General features: G+C 34.4%; 2 protein-coding genes across 2 annotated transcripts; both read left to right on the forward strand.

Annotated features, from left to right (window-relative positions):
• Positions 1-827: 827 nt before the first annotated feature.
• Positions 828-13,188, forward strand: LOC123673721. Its single transcript, XM_045608364.1, has 6 exons — positions 828-2,278; positions 2,331-2,480; positions 6,184-6,314; positions 6,371-6,626; positions 8,246-8,602; positions 12,877-13,188. The coding sequence occupies exons 1-6, from the start codon at positions 2,149-2,151 to the stop codon at positions 13,017-13,019; spliced, it is 1,167 nt and encodes a 388-aa protein (XP_045464320.1). The 5' UTR covers positions 828-2,148; the 3' UTR covers positions 13,020-13,188.
• On the forward strand, positions 13,060-22,487 carry LOC123673722. Its single transcript, XM_045608365.1, has 6 exons — positions 13,060-13,344; positions 17,322-17,474; positions 19,296-19,426; positions 19,483-19,738; positions 20,843-21,211; positions 22,345-22,487. Exons 1-6 carry the CDS (start codon positions 13,254-13,256, stop codon positions 22,461-22,463), a joined length of 1,119 nt encoding a protein of 372 aa, XP_045464321.1. The 5' UTR covers positions 13,060-13,253; the 3' UTR covers positions 22,464-22,487.
• The last annotated feature ends 663 nt before the right edge of the window (positions 22,488-23,150 follow it).

The following is a 23,150-nucleotide window of genomic DNA, read 5'->3' on the forward strand; positions in this document are numbered from 1 at the left end:
CCTTGGATGGACGCCTGAGCCACATCTATCTGAGTGTATTTGTGAGTGATGACCTATCTTGGAGTCCTCACATTCTTCAGGTTTGTAATAAAACAATAGCTTTACATATAAAACTGCTTCATCATAATGAATCAGTTTTTTAGAGGCAGTCTTCCGGATGTCGTTGTCCAATCCTGGAGTTTGCTGATCCTGTCTGACATCCATGGCTCCAACGCTCGCGTCTCTACAGCGGCGTGTCACACGGTTGCCATACGGGGTTTAGAGACCTATTTATCAAGATCGCTCGAATATCATATATTTGACACATTTGTGGACCGTAAGTATCGTTGAGACATGATTGTGACGTTTAGAGCATTGAATTATTTCTTCGGCTCCGATCTATCGCATCTCTTTGAGTTGAACACCACTCATCTAAGAGGGCATAACTTGAAATTAGCGCGGGAAAGATTCCATACGAGTTCACGTGAGGATTTTCTGAGCAACCGAGTGTTAGCCTGTTAATCAACTCACGCATGATGTTGTTGGAGCTCCGTCGGTGAACGTGTTCAAGAATAGGTTCGACATCTAGAGGACAAGAGTTCTTGAACAGAGATAAATTGATTTTCATATTTTTTGTTTTTCCCAAATTGTTTCGGTGTTATTTTTCTCATTGGGTTTTATTGATTTTTTTTGTTTATTAAGAGTTTTATAGTTATATACTCAGCTCTGTATCTAATGTTATTATAATAATAATAATATTCATAATCGATTAGCATTTTTCACCTATTGAGGGCATGGGATGAGATCTCGGTAATCTGCAGAGCAAAAAATTTTCCTAATGAATAATTAATTAGTTTGAATAGAGCCCAAAATTATGGCGCAATCATATTTGCATATTCATATTCGATTTGCATTTTTTCCGTACTGCTGATATGGGATGAATCTAGTAGTACTCATGAGATCTCAGTAATCTGAAGAGTAAAAAATTTCGTAATAGGATATCAAATTAGTTTGAATTGAGCCTAATATTTTGGCGAAGTCAGATTTTCCATATTCAACTCGATTTAAATTTTTCATTTACTACCGGTATAGGATGAATGTATTAGTATTCAGGATATTATTCTGGGGAGCAAAACATTTCGTAATAGGTTTATGAATTAGCCTGAATTAGCAACAAAATTACTATGTAAGTTGTATTATTCTGGAGAGTTTCTTTCCGATTGGGTTCTGCTAGCTTAACGGTAAAGCTAGCAGAACTCAGGGATTTCTCAAAAACCGTAAATTCAGAAATTTGGTGATGGGTTCAAACGTGAGCCTAAAATAATGGTATAATCAGAAGTCCATAAGAAATCGATCAGCTCGGTGGTTCTGCTAGCTTAACGTTAAGCTAGCAGAACCCGCGATATCTCCGACAATTTGGGAGTAAATTTTTAAATATTGTAATAAATTAGCCTAAAATTCTTGTCTAAAAAATATCAAAACTTCGAAAGTGGTTGTGCTAGCTTAACGGGGGTACAGTCTAGGCCTCTCAATTCCCAATCGTTTCTTCATTTACCTACATTTTTCCGTCGCTAGGGCTGATACTCAAAATGTCAGATTTCTAAAACTCTACCAAAATCTACCAACAGATTTCTGCATACTGAAAATTTCATGTAAATGCGGGGAAATTACTAAAAATGTCACACTGGCGATCATGAGTGTAATGAGGCGGGATTCATGTGGACATAATGAAAACTGCGCAGAAAGGTATTTGATATTATGGCTTGATAAAGGTTGTTTAAATTCACCTCTTCTTACTATGGAGAATATTGAGCATGAGTAATAATACGTACTTTTTCGCATGAGTTTTGGAAATATTGATTTTGCGAACGCAAATGGATGAAAAAAAAGTACCACATTTTTTGAATGTTAACATCATTTATTGCAGAAACAATGCACTCAGTTAATTTTAAGAATCACCATGTATAATATAATAATAATCTAGACAGGTTTAAAATTACAAGAAGAATAGATTTTTCAATACAAATAATTAACACCAGTGACATCCATTTCAAGTTTCCGTTACTACACTTCTGATTCAGTTGAAAAAATATCTATTTGAAGTAAATATGCATTTGCATTATTTACCTACCAGAGTGATACTTTAAGTCCGTGTGTGCTCCGAACTGAATGAATACAGTTGATGAGTATAGTTCTTGCACAATGATTATAGAAAATACAATTCGTCACATACTTATTTTGATTTTTCTCTTTGGATCAAAAAACAATGGACAAAACACTGAAGGAAGAAAATCAAAATGTAAGTGTTTTTATTTGCTCTTTCATTTGCATTGTTTTCTTCTCATTTTCAGGGTTCGGTATTGGTATTGTGAGAATTGCCAATAACATTTGCACAGGATTAAATGGTTTAGATGGAACTTGCTATACAAGGTTTCAGTGTCAAAAAGCTGATGGTTTCTCATCTGGAAGGTGCGCCCAAAATGTTGGCTACTGTTGTATAAGTGAGTAAAGGTCCTCAAGAATGTTCATCAATTTTCAAAGCACTGAATGTATGGGCTCAATCTACTCGGATATACTCGTAGTTCAATCATAGGATAAAATCTTATAAGGATTTCATGTCAATTTAGCATATAATCATTGATATGGCCTAACTAAATCGTTGTGGGTTTGAATTTTTGAATTATACTACAAACTCTGAATTGATTTCGTGTATAATAATAATAGTTTTTCTCGATCAGATAGAGTAATAACAAAGTTCAGTATAATTTAACTTGAACTATGAATAAAAGTTATAGCAACTATTTCTATAAAATATACAGGGGAGACAATTGTGCTCGATCGGTCGTTAACACTTAGAAATTTTGGAGTAGAAAAATCATTCAAATTCGGAATTGACAATGCTCAGCACATAAGCTTCAATTGTTTTTGAATTTACAAGTGTCAAAAACATGACAAGTGGGATATTTCGAAATCAGAATTTCGTGGAGATTTGAAGTACCTACGTTTGATATGAAAATAGGCATTTTCATTAAAAAAAAACAGTGTGGTATCATCCATTACATTCGGACTAGCCTGTAGAGTCAAAAATAAATTAAGCTTATGCGCTGAGTAATGTCGATTCCGTCAAAATTTGAGTCATTTTCCTAGCCCAAAATTTCCAAAAGTATTGACCGATCGAGCACTATTGACTCATGCTATATGTATAATGGAGTCATTTTCATAAGTACCTAATTGCACAAGTGCATCAAAATTACCGATAATTTTGCATGACAGCGTTTTGTCATAAAAACTGCATGAGTTCATTTTCATTTTTGGAGAAAAATCTTTCTCCAAAAAGGAAAATGACCGAATGCAGTGTTTCAAAGAAAACACGCTGGAATGCGAAATTATCCGGTCATTTTCATGCACGAGTGTAATTCGGGGGAATATTTCCCGAATAAACTGTTACATCACTTATCAAACTGATGTAGAATGGAATTGCCATAGATTCGAACTGTGTAAGATGCATAGAAACTATGCATCTATGAACAGAACAATTATCGCAGAGCTGTTTCGTTTCCTACAGTGCAATTATCGCTGTAATTCGATAATTGTTCTCCATATACATAGAATTTTTGACAGGAGGGAAATATTCATGACAATTGTCTCCTCAAATGATCTCATGAATTTTCCCAGTGAGTGTTGAACTGATTCAAATCTGATGTGTTACTAGGAGATAAATAATATAGAAATAATAATAAATAGATAGTAGAAATAAATATCAAAAATAAAGAAAGATGGAAAACTAAATTTCGGTAACCCTATGAACATTTTCAAGGCAGGAAAGTAGGTTGGTCTGTTTTGTTAATGAGTACTTGGGCGAGGCCAATTTTGAAGGTGCGCCCTTTCTCAGAGGATAGCAGTCTTTCATTCCAAGATCACTGATGGAGTCATCAATTTAGCACTTTGTTATCCCTGCCAAATACACCTTCCGTCTCCATAGAGAAGCATAGTGATTTTGCCATAAACGCGTTTGCGATCTCACGAAAGATGCGCAAGCATCAACGTCATCTCTCAGTCAAGTAAAGAATCACTACACACTCCCCTACCTGTACCGACGATGTCTCAGAGGAAGGGTTGAAGGTATTTGAGGAGAAAGAACCCAGCGCGTTGTGAGGAGGAAAATCAAGACTCATCATGCCATTGGCGCTGTCGCTGCGAACCCACGACATATGGGGGACGATGAATAGAGCTCTTCGCTGTACATATTGGTCGCTTCGCTTGTGTCCGATAAATATGCTAGTATCCATTACGTTGAAAGGGGCAGTGAGTCGCCGCAGCGCTGTGAAATGTGATCGGGGCTTTTCCGCCTCAAGTCGGGGTGATCACTTTGATGAGGCGTTCCCGGGCAATTTCCCAGGTGCGTCTCCTCTTTCAGAGGATTGCGGTATTTCATCCCATAATCATTGATGGAATCATCAGTTTGGCACTCAGTGACCCCTACCAAATAATTACGCCTTTCATCTCCATAGCGGAGCATGGTGACTTTGTCGTAGACGGTTGGGTTTATATTCCAAGGCAGTTCTGATCCCCCGATAGAGCCACATTCCGCTATGCCATTTCTCAGACAAAACAAAGGATCACTACAAGTACAATTATTGAATAAATAATTATCACATATAACTGTGTATTTCTATAGCTCTGACTACTTTATCAACAGGAAATTTGTACTCCACCCGAAGTGATCTATTGGCACTGAAACATTGGGAGTTTCTTTTTAAATATGAGTTTGAGATATAATATACAATGTATCCTCAGATTTCTATTTTGTGTTCTTTGCACGGTGACGTCATGATCCTAATTTGACCATGTTGAGTTATATTCGAAGATCAGTGACGACGCCAGAGGGGGTCTGGGCACCCCTAAATCTTGACTGGCCCCACAGAAATATCACAAGAGGAAAAAAGACAACATGAATTTCAAGTAAACAAGGCAGACCTGGAAATATTGGCCGCCCCCATTCCTTAAAAACTGGAGTCGTCACTGTTGAATAAACAATGCAACAGTGATTCGAAAATTTTGAATATTAAGTAGCTTCAAGCCTAAAATCAATTATAAATTATAAAAGGTCCTACAACATGATTAAAAAAAAAGGTACATAAGTTTAATTTTTTTTTATCTTGCGTCTTCAATTATATTTTGTAGAAAATAATATCTGGTTACTGAAGGGTTGAAGTACAGAAAATGGGGATTCATAGGTAATATAAATAAAATGTTTATTTGAAATTCCTTATTTCCTAGAATTTTTTCTCTCATAATCTCACAATATTCCATTTAACTGACATAATTTACTGGGAAAATTTTTTGGATGGTTTTCAATTTAAAGGATTCTTACCCATTTCTAACAGTGTGGTCGATAATGTCAATTTCTCGAGAAATTTAAGTGACACATGTGCTACAAAGGCACATACATTTTGATTCCTTCTCGACTCTTTCTTCAGGGAGAGGAGTGGGTTTTATATACCCATGATAGCATTTACTCCATGATCTAGTAATACATACCTATTATTTTATACTTATTATTAGATTATTGCACTTACTACATACGGTAAAGCAGCCGGATTTTTCGAAACGATGAAAAATATTCAGAACTATTTGAATAGACGGAACTTTTTGACCAGGAAGAGCAAAAATATATCATCCAACCACATCATCTGCGCTGCCAGCATTCGAAAATCATTTGATAATATTAATTCTTCTTCACGCGAAAACATTTTTTTATTGAAAATTCTTACTCTGTTAAAGGATCCAAGAGATCTTAAATGAACATTTGAAGAAGTTGTTGCGGAAAAACGTTTTCGTTTGACAAATAGAGTTCAAAGCAAATTAGAATTCAGGAGAAAACAGTGTCGAAATTCCAGTTTATTATTTAAAATGTTTTCTGATTTACTAAATTTGGAAAAGAATTTATGACAATTTGAAGTAAATGTAATAAAATGGTAGATACCACAGAACCAAACTGTCGAGCCGTTATAAGAAATATTGATGTAAATGAACTCAAATAATATGTATATGTATAATATTTGGACAATATTATTGAGAAAATGAAACTCAAATTATGAAATTGATGGGTTTGATGAATAATTAATGAATTAATGAACACTTAATTTTAATTCCGTTGATATTCTTATGTTTAGGCACATTTGTAGCAAGTTTTTTTTTCAGTACAGCGTACTTGCGGTCAAGAGTCTTCGTTAAATAATACGTATTTCTCCAATATGAATTTTCCAACATCGGTTACTTCTGGGGGAAGGTGTACGATGACAATTAAAAAATGTAATTCGGATATCTGTCAGGTAAATATTCTAAAAATTTTGTTTTATGCCGGCATTTGGTGGTTATGTTTTTTCAGGTTCGGATAGACTTTTTATCTTCGAATTTAGCTCAACCCAACGCAATAGGAGTGTGTAACAGTGATTCTTTAATTATATCAGGTGGTGCCGGTCCTGTACCTATTTTATGTGGAGACAATACTGGTCAACATATTTACTTAGACTTCAACGGTAATAGTTCTATTGACATAATTACTTCAACACTGGATGGTCTGAACATAGGAAGAAATTGGAATTATAAAGTGACACAGATTGCTTGTTCATGCCCAACGAGAGGTAATTACTGTTATTTTCAAGAATGAGATATTAAACATTATTTTTGGGTCTTCACCTTTGAAGATAACCTGCAATGTACGAGTACGAGTATATTATATCAATATAATACCGAAAATGGTTCATATCGATACAAAGTAATATAATCTTTGAAGAATCGTATAGCACCTAAAGATTCATAATTATTTCCCGCCATCCACTAAACAATGGGTACCCACTGACGTGGAAAATTCTGATCAATAAACCCTTTTGTATCTGTACTCAATGGTCAATGAATAATTTTTTATCGACCAGCTATACATTCCATGTATTAAGTATTCTTTTGATCATGACACCGTTCTTGAACCATTATTTTTAGTTGTATCTTCCCTATGTTTTCACTAAATTGATGTTTCTGTTCTCTCTTTACGATTTCCTTGTTCGACCTTTTTGGATCTTTTTTCACTTTCTCATCACTAGCTTTAGCAATAGAGTTTTTTAGTACGGTTTTACGTTTTAATTCAATTACTTTTTCTGTAACACCACTTTTTTGAAATAAAAATTTTTTTCTTTCTCTATTTTGAATTCTGAAATGATTCTTATTGATTATTGCAAGTTTTGTTTCATTTTCTTATCAAATTTTATCTTTATTATTGAAAATTGGCTCTTTCGTTCCTCTTTTCATCTTCTAGTTTTTCATCTTACCAATATAAGTGTTAATTTTCTGTCAGTCTATTAAAATTTCGTCTTTGTGGGATTCCTCTGAGACATCTTCATTTTTGATAAGGAGCTTCACGAAGTAAAACATATTATCTACGTTTCCTGCAGTTTGTGAAAAATTTTTGTATTTCCTGACTGTTGAAAAGTGGCTACTTATGCTCAATTTTCAATCTTAGCATTTACAAACAAACAGTAGAGTTTTTATTAGAACCGGAAATAACAAGACTTTTTTCATTGTGAAGTTCTTACCTAAAATTTTTCCTTGGTCTATTTATTTTGTTCTTCTTCACTACTTTGGTGTCATTCTCTCTGCTACGATTGTTACAACCAGAATCAATAATGAATACATCCCCTGATTCTGGATGTATGGAAGACTAATGCTGCATTTCCGTTTTTATTTTATTTACCTTTATTGACCCTTGATATGTAGGTAGTTCTTAGAAATATGTTCAGTATTATCACATTTATAGCATTTTCTATCAAATAGACATAATTTTGTTAGAATGCCTGTTATTTTAGAATTTCGAGCCAGAAATTCGATTCGATCCATATGTAAACAGGATAATTCTTGAAGGAATAGATCTATAGGTTGGGAGATAGATGTACTACCCCTCCCTTTCTAAATGAAATGGCTATGATAAAGTTCACATTTTGGAATAAATTCCAAATGTAACATTTAGAGAAGCTGTAATATAGTGAAAAAATTGTTATTGATTCAATAAAAAGTGGAAATAAAATCTTTGTCAGTCAATTATGAGTTGAATGGATTTCTATTAGTATATCATGTACAGGAAATCATTGCTTAAATTATGAATATTTCATGTTAAAAATTTTGTTTTTCCGGAACGATTTCGAAGATTTATTTTTAGAAACAATTGAAATTTCCCTTTCGATGTCTTTCATCTGTTGGATGTTTGTTTCAGCTCCTACAGGCTGTTTGATGTACTATACAGCGCTTTCAGGAACCATCAAAAGCTTCAATTATGGTGCATCAAGAGCTACAAATCCAGCAACTAATCTTCTAGGCACCAGAGAGTTAGTGAATGAGAACTATGGAGTTTGTGTTTCTATGGCACCAGGCTATTGTTCGATAGAATGGAGTTCTTGTACAGATTCTTCCTTCATCGTTTCAGACAATGATGCTGCTATTAACCCTCCTAGACCATTGTTTGGGGAAGATTGTGACGCAGATTTCGTGGTCATTCCTAATCCGTATTTTCCAAATGGAACAGCAGCTCCATCTGATAGGATTTGTGGTAATAGATTTCCAACAGTGATCAGTAAGTAGCACTTTCATACTGGTATTATTGGTGGAGAAAATATATCTAATTGGGCTCTTGAGTGAACGTGCCATATAGAACAGACTTCAAAATTAAAGAGAGAAAGGTTGATGTGAGCAACAGAGACTTCTTGCTTTTAGACACATAATCATGTAGGAGGAGATGAAAAAATCAAATTTTAATGTCAACAAAAATGACACCACTCGAATTTACTGTTTATAGGTATCTCCCAAATGCGAACAAATGATGAGAATTCTGATTAGATAGTATATTTTTGTCGTGCCATGAGTCAGCTGATGTGAGATCATGCGACAACCTTTAACGTCGTAATCGATTCCTCTCAATCTATACGCGCTATCTAACAGGTGTTTCTTTTCGAGGTATATAACTTTAAGTTGGCATTTCTGTTCAAGATGGCGACCGATTTAACAGCTGTCAAATGATTTATTCTCAGTTTTGTTTGGCAATTCATCATGAATAGACTCACGCCTGAAGAACGCTTGCAAATAGTGCAATTTTATTTCGAAAATAATGGTTCTGTGCGGAATACGTATCGGGCACTACGTCTATTTTATTTTGTTTAGCGATGAAGGGCACTTCTGGTTGAATGACTACGTCTACAAACAAAACTGCCGCATTTGGAGTGAAGCTAATCCTCAAGCGTATGTCGAACAACCTTTACATCCAGAAAAACTGACTGTTTGGTGCGCTTTATGGGCTGGTGGAATCATTGGTCCGTACTTCTTCAAAAACGATGATGGCCAGAACGTTACAGTCAATGGTGATCGGTATAGAGCCATGATTACTAACTTTTTCATTCCTGAATTGAACAACCATGATGTCCAGGAGCTGTGGTTCCAACAAGACGGCGCAACATGTCACACAGCTCGTGCCACAATCGATTTATTGAAAGACACGTTTGGTGACCGCCTAATTTCACGTTTTGGACCTGTGATTTGGCCTCCAAGATCTTGTGATTTAACAACGCTAGACTACTTTCTGTGGGGCTATGTAAAGTCATTAGTCTATGAGGATAAGCCAGAAACCCTTGACCATTTGGAAGACAACATTCGCCGTGTTATTGGGATGTTGGAAAAAGTCATCGAAAATTGGACGTCCAGATTGGACTCCATCCGAGCCAGCCGTGGCGGTCATATGCCAGAAATCATATTTGAATTGTAATGCCACAAAATATAAATAAAATTCCTGTCAATCGAATAATCCATCGTTGTTTTATTGCAATTTAAAGTTCTATAGCTCTAAAAAAAAAACACCCTTCATATATTTTTAGATCATTGCTAATGATTCAGTCAAAAATTTCATAGGATAGCTTATTACAAAACAATATGTATTTAACACCACAGAAACAACATGGTCTGAAGGCATTTAAAAACGATCGAGAATATTCCTAGTTTTTTGTCAAGGAATTTGAACATTGAGAAAAATCATCCATAGATAAATGAAATGTATACTGATGCTTGATGGTGCACGTTGTCGGTTGGCGAATTTATTTTTTTTAATTATTGGGTCGAATTAGTCGTAAAAACTGTGATATTAGCAACAAGTGTAGCCAAGTGGGATCAGGGGGTTCGACAGTCTCAATAATCAAACGACACGAGAAAAGCAGCAAAACATATAATAAATAAAATATCATTAAATTAATCAATCATCATATGGTCCAAGACGATATAACCGATTCTTAAAAACATTGACAATGGGTGAGTTCACTACTTTATTTGGCAACGCATTCCAACCTTGGAAAACTCGGTTGGTAGGAAAATGCAGTCTTGGTTTTGTCCGAAAATTTTCCTCGCGGATCTTTAATTTATGTCCTATTAGGTTGTTATGATTGGGTTTATATAGTTCGGATAAGACCAAGACCGCTGATCAAAACTCTGTATGTGAAAATTAGATTACCTCTATTCCTGCGGTTGGTAAATCTCGGTAAATTCAAATTTCATTAAGTGCTCATTAGGTAGGTATTATACGTCCATATGGTATACGGGTGGCGCATTGCTGGACTGACTCCAACAACTCAACACCACCCTTGAGATTAGGAAACCAGATCGGAACAGCAAACTCAAAAATAGGACGGACATAGATCTTGTATATGTTGCTGCATACTCTGGGGTCGCAATAGCGAAACGAGATATATTGTCTTTCGAGCCTTAGCACAAAGATGTGTTCAGGTTTTTTTGTTAGTCCGCTGCATATGTTTGATTGGTACGCTACATATTGAGTACTTTTCATAAATATCGCGTTTTATATTTGCAAAATTCTCCTCACTATTTTTCCCTATTCCTAATTTTCCGCTTGTTCTGTGACCCCTCTCATTTGTTTAGAGTCACTCGTAAAAGAGTAAAAATAAAAATAAATAAAATGTCAGGTAATTATCCGGTGTGTTTGAAGCTGGTCACTGATGTTATGGTTGTCGAAAATGCGTACACACCCTATCCGCAAATATTTCGAGTAAGGAAGTTGATCTCATCAAGGAATTGAATTGTCCAGACTGTGACAAGCGTAAACGTTTATTTTGCAGTGGTTCCCAAACTTCTTCCATAACGCATGAATATTTTTTGCGTTTTATGAATAAGATTACATCTATAGCGGACGACACGAATCCATTCAAAAAGGATCAATCTGTTTTTTCTGAAGTTTCCAAATTGAAGAAACTCTTGAGAAATCCATTCAAGAACCCTTGATGCCCATCGAATAGCAATGTTTCATTGCGAAAGTAAAATAATGATTCTCGAGAGTTCACATTGGCTCTGGTCTTGAGCGTTGATTAATGATGTTTGCGAAATTAGGTGTGGTATTGATGATAATGTTCTACGTCTTCAGTTTTTTCCAGCTCTCTTGATATCCATTCTGAATCGACCGAGATCCTCGATCGCTTTAAGTCCTCTTTTAACGTTATTTTAAAAAATGTACCAGAACCTGAAAGTCAAGATGAAAATATAGACGTTGCTATTGATGTGCTGGGAATCAATGCTTATGCTCAAAATGTTGCGGTTAAGGCTACTCTGCTTGGAAACACTCGTTCAAATCAACCACGTATGCTGAAAGTGGCGTTCATTACATCTGATATCGTCACCACCTTGTTTAAAAAAAATAATCTGTTTAGTATTCCTAAATATAAGAACATTGTTTTAGTTGATGATACCCAAGCAGATCACTGAACTAAAGGTGCTTCGTGATCGATTGAAGACTAGGGAATCTGTTGAGGAAAAAGATCTTACCTATTGTCAGAGGAGATGTCATGTCAGTTAAAAAAAACCGATTGGTCACCTCTCGATGTGAATGGTCATATACTCAAATGCTCAGTCATGTCCTAAACACCGTGAACTACTTACCGTTTTCACATCTTCATTATCCTTAATTCATTTCAATTTCTGAAACTTGGCTATGTCCCAACCATTTTTAAGAACCAACGAGAGAGGAGAGACCTGATTGTTTGATTATAGAGCCCTACATAGTGAATTTGGCATGGATTTGTCTTCCTTGTTCCCACTCAATAACAACAATCTGAGCCATTGCTACTAGTTGCAGAAGGAAAAGGTTAAGACCACCCCTCGTAGGATCTTCCTATCTAATCGAGTGTTCGACGCCTGGAACCGTTGTTTCTGTAAACGTTTTCAAGGATATGTACGACAACTCCATTCGGCGAACAGAATTGGGATATATTTGTGATGGTTTCTGACATTCACCTCTGTCTGTTTTTATCTCCCTCTTGCTGTAAAGTGTACTATCAGCTGATTATTAAATGTCTTCTGTATACTTGGAGCTACCTGTAGGCCTAGCCTCAGCTCCTATTCGTAGTTAATAATAATAGGCAATAATAATAAATCTGCTGTTGATAACCATGTTTTAACAACTGAACATGCTATTTCTGAACAGCTATTGAATTTTTTGAAATTTTCTAAACTATGAATGGAAGATTAGGATTTCGAATGTATAAAAAAAAATAATTTGCCTATTTACAGAAGTAAATGAGCAAATTATTTTTTTTTCTATAAATTGTAGGTACAAGGTGCTCAGATAAACACCTTGTAATCTTTAATCTATTATTCAGCTAGAACAACGGAATCAAGGGATTTAACTCAACCAAGAAAACGTTTTGACAAATTTGTTAATATTTTCTTATGGATACCCTTCTGTTCCCTCAACCAAATGAGAAAAAAGTATTAATATTTTTTCCAGGAATTGAGATACCTTACTATGATTAACTGATTGAAAATGATTGAAATAATTTTCTAATTAGTATAATGTTTCAGGTTATTCGAAACCTTTCGTTCTCACTGTTGTAACCAATGGAAATGAAACAAGCATTCTAGGCCCAGATGTTGGAAATATAGGTTTTTGTTTGAACTACAGGCAAAGACTCTGCACAGCTGATACTGCAAGCGTAATAGGATGATTTTTCTCATTATACTAGTAATCTAATGTGTCGTCCTACTTTTTTTTGACAATTAAATCGGAATGAGGCTTTACTACCGTTAATGTTATACCATTAAAGGAGCATTTCGTTCCTTTGTTAAATTTGGAACTCGATAATTGAAAGAATAAATAAACCAATTCTGAGCGTTCTTTTTGAAACCTTCTTATTTCTCATGAGAAAACCTTCAACGAAGCATACCTACATCAGTTAGATATGTATCGAATTGTAAAAATTATTATTCTGTCTATTGTTTGTGTTTACTGCCATAGTTTAGATATCGTAGATAGCAATAGGACATCTAAGTGTAAGTAGCAATATTTCAAATTCAAAACTCAACTGATTATAACAGCAATCACTTCAATCTCAAGAGATGAAAGTAGTTTGAAACAGAAAGAAATATCCTTTGATTTTTTATGCATTCTATAGTTTTTCGGGACATGGAAGCGAGTTTGTTTATTTTTTATATATTGAAAGATGTATCATGTCTCATCATACTCATCATATCATACTCATGGTTAATCAGATTGATTAACCAGACTATATAAAATTCTAGCGGAATATATTCATTTTTTTTATATCCCGATTCTCCTAGGCCTCTAAGAAGTTAAAGTTCAATTTGCATATGTAAAATAACGACTCGAATAGCCAGTGGTTATAAAAATGCAAACAATACAGTAGTAAAAGCCATTGGGACTAAATTGTGTGGAAAAAATTGATTATCTGTACATCGAATGAATTAGGGGGTGGGGTTTTTTTGGTTGTAGGTTGTCAGTTGTATGAAAAAATTAAATTCTATAATTCGGAGATTGTACTAAGATAAAAAAATAAAAAATTTTGAATATCCAGATTTCTTTAAGATGTTCCTAGGATATCTGATACATTCTCAATATGGAATTCAAAATTATAATTAATATTTAACAGCGCGGGCATAGTCAATCTCACGATTTCTCATTCTTGAAATTTTCGGATTTTTTTTTCAACACTAGGCTCCATTAGAGCTATATTCTCAAATTGATCGGAAATACTGCTTCAAATTTTGAGATATTTCGATATTTCATGACTTGAAGAGTCTTTGGAAAAGCCAAATAACTTCGAAATGAATACCTTTTTCGCATAAAATTTTGAAAGTGAATACTAGAAGTAGGAATCTACTAACTTAAAGGTTATACTTTTCGTTTTCGATAATAATTGGGAATTTTACTAGGCGTTCAGAATGAGACAATTCATTGATGACTTTTTCAAACGTTAATATTGGGCAATCTCCAAATATCACACCCTGCATTTCATTTTCTCATTTAGTAGAGAATTCTTTCATGATAATTAAATTTGGTCCCTAATAAAAAATAATATACATGGTATGCCATCAATGAATAGTCTGATTTTCAACACCCAGTAGTTCTCAATGATTATCAAAAAGTTTTCAGTACTAACATCTCTCTCATTCAAATATCTTAGTTCAAAGCTATTACGTTTTTCGAAAAACCCTTCAATTTATGAAAAATAGGTAGGTGTAGGGGCTTCGAACAAAACTTCAAACAAACGAAGATTTCGAACAATGTTGGGTTCATCTATTTCATAAAATCTGAAATTTCAATAAAAAAAGAGGTTTCTTAAGAAAAAACATGGAGATTTACAATTTTTTGATACACCTTGTGTATTTCTGAACAATTTGAGAGTGTAGCTCCAATGATGCCTAATACGGTACTGTATCGAAAAAAATAAACGAAAATTTCAGTTTCAATTTCATTTTTGAGAGCTGGGATTGTGGAAGCCCTTTCCCAATCTTCTTTACTACTATGCATAGAATTGAAGGTTTCCATGATAGTTCTCTTTATCATCTCGTCACTGGGAAGGCCCGCTGATGGTATATAATTGGTCATAGAGGACCAGGCTCTCTGATTTCTTATAACCATATTTACGGTTCTCTGATTTGATAATTTTATAATGGCCTCATAGACTAATCTATCTATCACAAAATGAATCTATTTATCACAAAATGAATCTATCTATCCCAAATTGAAGTCCCCACGGCCATAGCAATCAATGACAAAAACATTCGCATGAAAAAGTAAGACGTCTGCATGCAGAACAATTAGTTTTCGTAATTAATTGCACAAGTGCATCAAAATTACCGATAATTTTGCATGGCAGCGTGTTGTCATAAAAACTGCATGACCGAATGCAGTTTTTCAAAGAAAACACGCTGGAATGCGAAATTATCCGGTCATTTTGATACACGAGTGTAATTCGGGGGAATATTTCTCGATTAAACTGTTAACTTGTCGAAGTGATGTAGAATGGAATTGCCATAGGTTCGACCTGTGTAAGATGAATAGAAATTATGCATCTATGAACAATGCAATTATCGCAGGGCATTTCGCTTCTTATAATGCAATTATCGTAAGTAATTGCACAAGTGCGTTAAAATTACCGATAATTTTGCATGACAGCGTGTTGTCAAAAAAAATGCACGAGTTCATTTTCATTTTTGGCTCTTTCTCCATAAATGAAAATGGCCGAATGCAGTTTTTCAAAGAAAACACGCTGGAATGCGAAATTATCCGGTCATTTTGATGCACGAGTGTAATTCGGGGGAATATTTCCCGAATAAACTGTTAACTTGTCAGAGTGACATAGATTCCATAGATGCCATAGATTCGAACTGTGTAAGATTCATAGAAACAATGCAGCTATGAACAGAACAATTATCGCCGTGCATTTTCGCTTGTTACAATGCAATGATCGCGGTAATTCTCGATAATTGCATTCTATTTAGTATTTACATAGAATTTTTAACGGGGGGGAAATATTCGCTGTAATTTTCGATAATTGCACTCCACTTACATAGAATTTCTGACAGGAGAGAAACATTCAAAGTAAAAGATACGGGGTTTGTCGCTAAAATAAAATAAACTAATTAAGATAGCTCAAACTGGAACGACTCAAACTGAAGTAGGAGAAACGAATCACAATGAAACCCACCATGTCAACAAAGAAAATGTAACTGGCTATCTCGTAGCTCCATTAGTAAAGATCTTAAACTGAACAAAAAAAAACATTCATACAAAAAATTAATTCCACTGGAAATAATTGAGGACTATTTAGATCCAGAAGTGTGAAACAATGACAGATTCAACTCTCATCTGCAACTCATCATTATTATTCAATTATAAATGAATTTAGTTTTATTTGAATGGCAATGAACAAACAGAACTGAGTTATTGGAGCGATAAAAAGATGCAAATTGGGCTTCAATAACAAAAATCGGTCTCGTCTATCTTGAAGGTGATTCGAATGATGGACTTACCTACAAATTTAAGAGCACATTATAAAATCCTTGATTATGAAGAAAATAAAAATCAAGATGAACAGGAAAATCCTGCAGTATTTATAGAATATCTTATTCATTTACTTTCATTCATTAATTTCATTTTTACGAGCTCTTAAATTGTATAACAAGTTGCCATTAGAATTTCTTGTTTTAGAGTGGATATAGTGGTCGAGGTGAGTGCCTAAAGGTGTCACTATTGTTTCCAACTATACAATTGTAACATTAAAAAAAAAATAGTTTTTATATCATACTTTTAAGATCTATACCATTTCAATGGTCAGTAAACTATGTTTTAGGCTAGAGACCATTGATTCATATGAAGTTTTCACTATTACTCATTTTGAAGACTTCGTCATTACGAAAATTTTTTTGGAATGTAAAAAAATTAGATGCATTTTCCTTAATATTATACAAAAAGTCTTGTCTACTCAATTTTTGGTTTTTATAAAATTAAAAATGAAGAAGTAAGGACGTATTCTTGCATGTGGTGAGAAATGAGAGTAAATCAGAGGAACGTTTGAGATTGCTTCATTCATCCTGGAAAAAGATGGGATCTCAAAAACACTGAGTGGATAGGAGTAGGTAAACTTCGGCAGATCACGCGAATGCCACGTGGTATAAACCCCTCTTAACTGTTTTTTCATAACTCCTCTAACATCGAGGACATCTCAATGACAAGTTTTTAAAAACACACGCGCTTCTTTTTCCCTAAAATTATTCAAAAGTCTTCTTCTTTCAATTATAATTCAAAGAGACTAGTTGTTGTAATGTATTTTATTATTTATTATTAATATCTACATTTAATAATTCTAATAATTATTAATTTGGATATTTCAGTCTCATACTGCTATATATTTTTCGTATCTTCGTGTTTAACAATACGTATTTAACACCTGATTTGTTCAATTCAAAATTGAAATTTATTATTAATTGAATCATCATACTTTCAGTTGGATTTGGAATCGGGTTAGTCAGATTCGCCAATAATATATGTACAAGCTCTGATGGACTTGAAGGAGCTTGTTTCACGAAGAGAGAATGCAAAAAAATTGGAGGTAGTGGATTCGGCAGTTGCGCTAATGGACTTGGTGTATGCTGTATTGGTAAGTATACAGGGTAGTCCACATAAGAAGTCTAGTCGATTGTACCAGTTTTTCCGGATAACGTCGAGAGGAATAATTTTTTATATTTAGGGGACACATTCTGATCGAAAAATGTAGGGTGCAAACCCTTAATTATTTTTGTGAGTATTCTCAAAAAATTATGTTTGGCGTTCGTTTCAGTGTGAAAAAAATCATTGGAAGTGAGGGTTGAAGATTATTAAGTGTTCCAGTTTTTGAACGAATTTCAAGCAATAAAATGTTCAAATTGATGCCTACCGTTAATTTATAAATAGTAGGTAATAGCGTCTTCGTTCAGAATTTCTGCTTACATTCTGTAACATTTCAAGACATTGAGTAGTACAATACAGTCCACCACTCACTGGCGGTATCAAAAGATTCGAATTGAAGTAGGAGCTCAATACGCTTGTAGGTATCTGGTGGAAGATTCATAGTCTGACTAATCGGTTGCAGTGGCGTACCCAGTCATAAGCCTTGGGGGGGGGGGGGGGTGGTAAAGAAAAAAATTTTCAATTTTTTCCAAAAAAGTTTGCTTACTCATAATAAGATTGTGATATATAAGGTTGTTACATAGGATATTCCTTCTGGGGGGGGGATATATCCCCCTAATCCCCCCTTGGGTACGCCACTGATCGGTTGGGTATGTTTCCGCTTCCCCAAGAGTTTTGAGAACCATTTCATGGAGAAATTTCTTCAACGTTGTTGGGTTCGCCCCAAGATGGATTTGGGCATAGCAAAAATACCGTGAAAAACATTTTGGACAATTTGTAACTTGTTGAACATTGAGGAGGGAGCGAAAGCCCAAAATGTTGAAACGTAAGTCACAGTGAGACGGATAATAGTTTCTCTATTTCAGTATCGTAATGAGTTCATTACAGTGCTAAAAATAGTGCTGTAATGAGCACATTACAGCATCGTTTTCAGTTATATTTTTCGTTTTGTGGTTGTCTATACGAACTTCAAATCCTATAAAAATTTCAACAAACGTCAATAATTATCAATATACTTAATATAATTTGGATATAGTGAAATGATTTGCAATATAAATCGCAATTTCTCTCAATTCAGGTGGTGTTAAATCGATTTCGTGAGACATAATTCTCGAATTTGATGAGTAATTGTGAATCATTTCAAAATCGAAACGTACGATTCATTTTCAAATTCCGTAATCTGTCAATTTTTGTAACAGTCACACCAACTTCCAAGATACAATACAAAAGTCACTAGGATATATAATCTGAATTTTTCATTTAATTTCGTCAATATTTCACAAAAATTGACTGAAATAGAGAAAATATCTTCTGATACTCGCTACAGAAGGCAATTCCAACACTCTTGCGTTCGGAAACTCGCTCCTTCGTCGCTCGTTTTCGAATTTCGCATTCGAGTTGGAATAGGAGCCCATTCTGCAACTTGTTTTAGAATATACTATTAAATATGATCAAATGGTTATGTTGCTGCAACGACAGAGACCAGGATGAAAATTTGGATATCAACATTGTTATTACATATGTTACTTCCAGTTGTTATAGAGTCGGTGTTGATGATACATGGGATATGATTTCTTGCTTCAAGTAGATCGCTATTCCTCCTTCGTTTCCGATGGGCGTCTAGAACGATATAGGTTGTATCTTTGGATCCTGGGCCCTAGGGTCCCTATGGGATGACTTCAGTCTTGTTTCGCATATCATGATGATATTCTCTTGAGAACGCTATCTAGATCATGTTCAGAAGACCGCTATTTTCCGTTTGCCTTTCATTTCAATATTAAATGAAAAATGATTACCCGAACATTTTTTGCAGTACGGAAATCTTGTGATGGAACAACAACATCCAATAATACCTATTTTGCTAGTCCAGGTTTTCCAAGTTCTTATAATGGAGGGACAACTTGCTCATTCACAATAAAAAAATTAAGTAACGATATTTGTCAGGTAAATCATGAAAATATGATACTTAATATACACAATTAACAATCTATATCTTGCAGGCAAGAATTGATTTCCTCGCTTTTTCTCTGGATCAACCCAACGCGAACGGTGCTTGTGTGAACGATGGCTTATCTATAATTGGGGGAGCATCTCCAGTTCCCACCATTTGTGGGGAGAATGGGGAGCAACATATTTACGTAAATTTCGCCGAGAGGGGAAATATCCAGATGAATATTTTCACGGGTATTTCTGTGAACATGAGAAGATCTTGGAATTTCAAAATTTCCCAAATAGGATGTGACTGTCCAACAAGAGGTAAGTTTTATGAGACAAATGAACAACCGAATACTATTTCTCATGAAGATGAATTTCACCAAACATTATACGAAATCTCTTCAGAAAGAGAGTTCAACAAATTTTGTAAAATGGTTTATGAAGTGGAAAGTTTTCTGAGAACGTTATTATGTGATTTTTGGGATGACCTCTCCAACTAATAACCAGGACAGGACAACTAGACTGTCGTCTCTGTCTCTAGTCTTCAAGTGATTATGTCGAAAAAAGTTGGAAACAACATGAACTCATAATATAAGGAGATTTCAGGACTCTAGACAATAAACGCTTATAGATCATCTTTCACAAATGAAAGAAAAATCTTCACCCTTCATTAAAAAAAAAAAAGAAACCAGATCCTGTTTATCCTTATATCTGCCTTTATCTTTCTTCCAAAATTTACCGAAACAATACTTGGGACTAAAATTTTCCTATCTAAACCGTTTTCAAGTCTGACGTAGCCAAAATAAATAGTTGAATTGCGTCTCGGTTTATTCTTTGTTTCAATTATTCGATATTCCATCTACAATTCTCGACTTCATAATATTATATAAGTCTCAGTTGTTTTCAAAGCTAGATAACGTCTGCTTATTGCAAAGACAACTATGTCTTTCTATAGCTATGTAATCTCAATAATTTTATTTTAAATTTTCTACTGCGTTGTATTCGAAACTATCGCTATCATACGGAATATAAAGTTGTTCATTGCGAATTATTTAAGTATTGAATTATTTACATTATCCCAATTATTATAGGGTAATATATTTCGCGACGTACCATGTCGCGAAATATATTACCTGGTTTTAGCCCGGTGATTGGGATGAATTTGGTTCCAACTGCACTCAAATCCGGAAGTTAGGATAACGCAACTTTAAGTCGGCTTGTTTGTTTTTAAGAGTAGAGGTTCAGTCGTACTGCTCTAACGATCTTCAGTACATTTCATTAACAAGGATTTTATTCCCCATATTGTATCCGAGCCGGCTTACGTGCTCAAGCTATATCGCTATTTGTGCAAACTGGCTTGACCATGTAAATCAGGATTCACTCACAGTTTATAAGTATTCAATCAATTGTTTGGCCTGCTTGCAGCTCCATCTGGATGTCTTATGTATTATACCTCCCTTTCTGGAACTGTAAGAAGTTTCAATTACGGTACAACTGGCAACGCAGCTGCTTCCAGACAACTGATAAATCAAAACTATGGTATATGTATCGCCATGCAGCCTGGTTATTGCTCAATAAACTGGAGTCAAACAGGTGGAGATCCGTATTCCTTCAGTGTATCGGGAGATACAGGAGTGGCTGTAACGGATGGCACTATAGCTACCAATGCAGCAGCTGTTATAGGAGCCCTTTGTAATACAGATTTCGTTGTAATTCCTAATCCTACGTTTAGGGATACTCAAATGCCAGCAAGCGTCGATAGGTTTTGCGGTAATGGATTCGAACCACTTACAAGTAAGTGAATTCACCGAAAAATATAAATATTCAGGATATATTCGCATTTCGTCGCCACGGATAGTACAAAGCAGATATTTGAATTGTTTCGAACATTTACTAGAGTGTATTTATTTAAGCACTGGTATGACGTCACATCCAGTGAGATTTTGGAAACTACTGAATACTTCTTGTTACTATTAGAAGTGTTCACAAATCTGGAAATATTTGCTCGCCCTGCAATCCATTTACAATGTTACCGATATGTCAATCTAATTGTATCTGATTTGATTTTACGAATTCATCTCATTGTTTCAAAATTGATTCGATTTAATTATTTCATTTGAAATTATTATATTTTAAATAATTCAAGCGTTTAAATATTTTTACATCCAATTGCTGATGTTAATATTATGTTAAAACAAGGAAAAACCAACAGTCTGATAATGATGCTAGAAAATTTTATGGTGCCATGGCACTGCTAAAATAAATACACGTAATTTCAAAATATTTTCCTATAAACAGGATTTCCATTTAAAAGAAATAAATCGAACTTATATGTTTTCTTCCATATACATTTGAATTTTTCCAAATATTTCGATTACCTACTTCGAAAAATTTATAAGACTTACTCATGAACACTTTTTTCAAATTTCCGATATTTTTTTAGAGTTATCGAAATAGTAGAATAAAACACTCAAGTTTTATTTTTCCCTCATAAATGAAACACTTGTTACCTGTTTATGCAGAAATATTTTGAGAATGAGCTTGTAATCATTCTAAATCTGATTGCAGAAAAAAAATTTAAATATAATGCTTTAACGGGCTATGGTGGAGAAAGGCAAATAACTAGCAAAACTCTGACTAAAAGATATTTCTTATCTACTATTGAATTGATTTTTCGACAAAAATACTATGTTTAAAGAGGTGATTCTCCTTACTCCCTATGACTTTTTCAAGATTTATAATTTATTTTTTGTCGAAAACTACCACTGTTCAAAAATCAGTTGATTGAATGAATTGAATCAATTCTAACGATATCATCGTTTACAGTGGGAAATAAACACGTGTTTAACAGATATCGGGACAAACATATTTGTATTAAAATAAACATTATTATAACAATAATTGTTTTGTATAACATTTTGTTTCAGCATCGTCTAAGCCTTTTGTAATGACAGTAGTGACAGATGCAACTGAAGCTGGAGACGTGGGAAATAGAGGATTTTCTTTGGACTTTTCACAACAGAGATGCGTAGGAATGCCTTTTTAATAAAGTAAAACTTTAAAATGCTAATTTCAATGTGTGATTCAATTGAGACTTAACATATTTCTTTCTGAAGAAATGTTGAAAGAAGTGTGTTTTTGCAACCTTCACATCTCCAGTTTTCCAGATCCTACTTATATTCAATAATAAAATTATCACTTCCCACTACACAGAATCACGAAATTCGAAACGACCGTTGCTATGGTGGTACTCAACATATTTTTTCAAGTCCTAGACCCCTCTTCATCTACATATTATTTCAGTGTTATTTGGATGATACCTATATAGCCTATCTGCTTAATAACTGCATTTTACTAACACGTTGCAAGGGCCAAATGATTTGGAATTTAAAATTTTTAGCTAGGAGATTATTTTTTAAATTGACAAACCACTTTGATTTTGAATATTCTCTCATACTAAGGAAAAATTAACCAGAGTGTGAAACTATCAGTTCTTTGAAATTTATTCGAAGAACTGGAATATAAGATGTCTGAAAGACATACTGTTTTAGACAGCTGACAAATTCCTTGACATTGGCTATATATGCACCAAGTGATGGACGTCTAGCATGTCTTTTTTTTCTGACCACTATTCCTATTATCCTCGGAGGATAATAATGACTAATACGCACTCGGTTTTGGATGAAATTCTGAAGGCAATATGATATGTTGAAGTGTGTGAACAGAACATGCA

The sequence above is a fragment of the Harmonia axyridis genome, chromosome 2, assembly GCF_914767665.1.
Source record: "Harmonia axyridis chromosome 2, icHarAxyr1.1, whole genome shotgun sequence".
Lineage (NCBI taxonomy): Eukaryota > Metazoa > Arthropoda > Insecta > Coleoptera > Coccinellidae > Harmonia > Harmonia axyridis.

Coding starts and splice junctions, on each gene's coding strand:
- LOC123673722 (XM_045608365.1), top strand. CDS start 13,254: ATGTATCGAATTGTAAAAATTATTATTCTGTCTATTGTTTGTGTTTAC. Junction 13,345..17,321: donor TAGCAATAGGACATCTAAGT/GTAAGTAGCAAT, acceptor TCATACTTTCAG/TTGGATTTGGAATCGGGTTA. Junction 21,212..22,344: donor TGGATTCGAACCACTTACAA/GTAAGTGAATTC, acceptor ATTTTGTTTCAG/CATCGTCTAAGCCTTTTGTA.
- LOC123673721 (XM_045608364.1), top strand. CDS start 2,149: ATGAATACAGTTGATGAGTATAGTTCTTGCACAATGATTATAGAAAAT. Junction 2,279..2,330: donor TGAAGGAAGAAAATCAAAAT/GTAAGTGTTTTT, acceptor TCTCATTTTCAG/GGTTCGGTATTGGTATTGTG. Junction 6,315..6,370: donor GTAATTCGGATATCTGTCAG/GTAAATATTCTA, acceptor ATGTTTTTTCAG/GTTCGGATAGACTTTTTATC.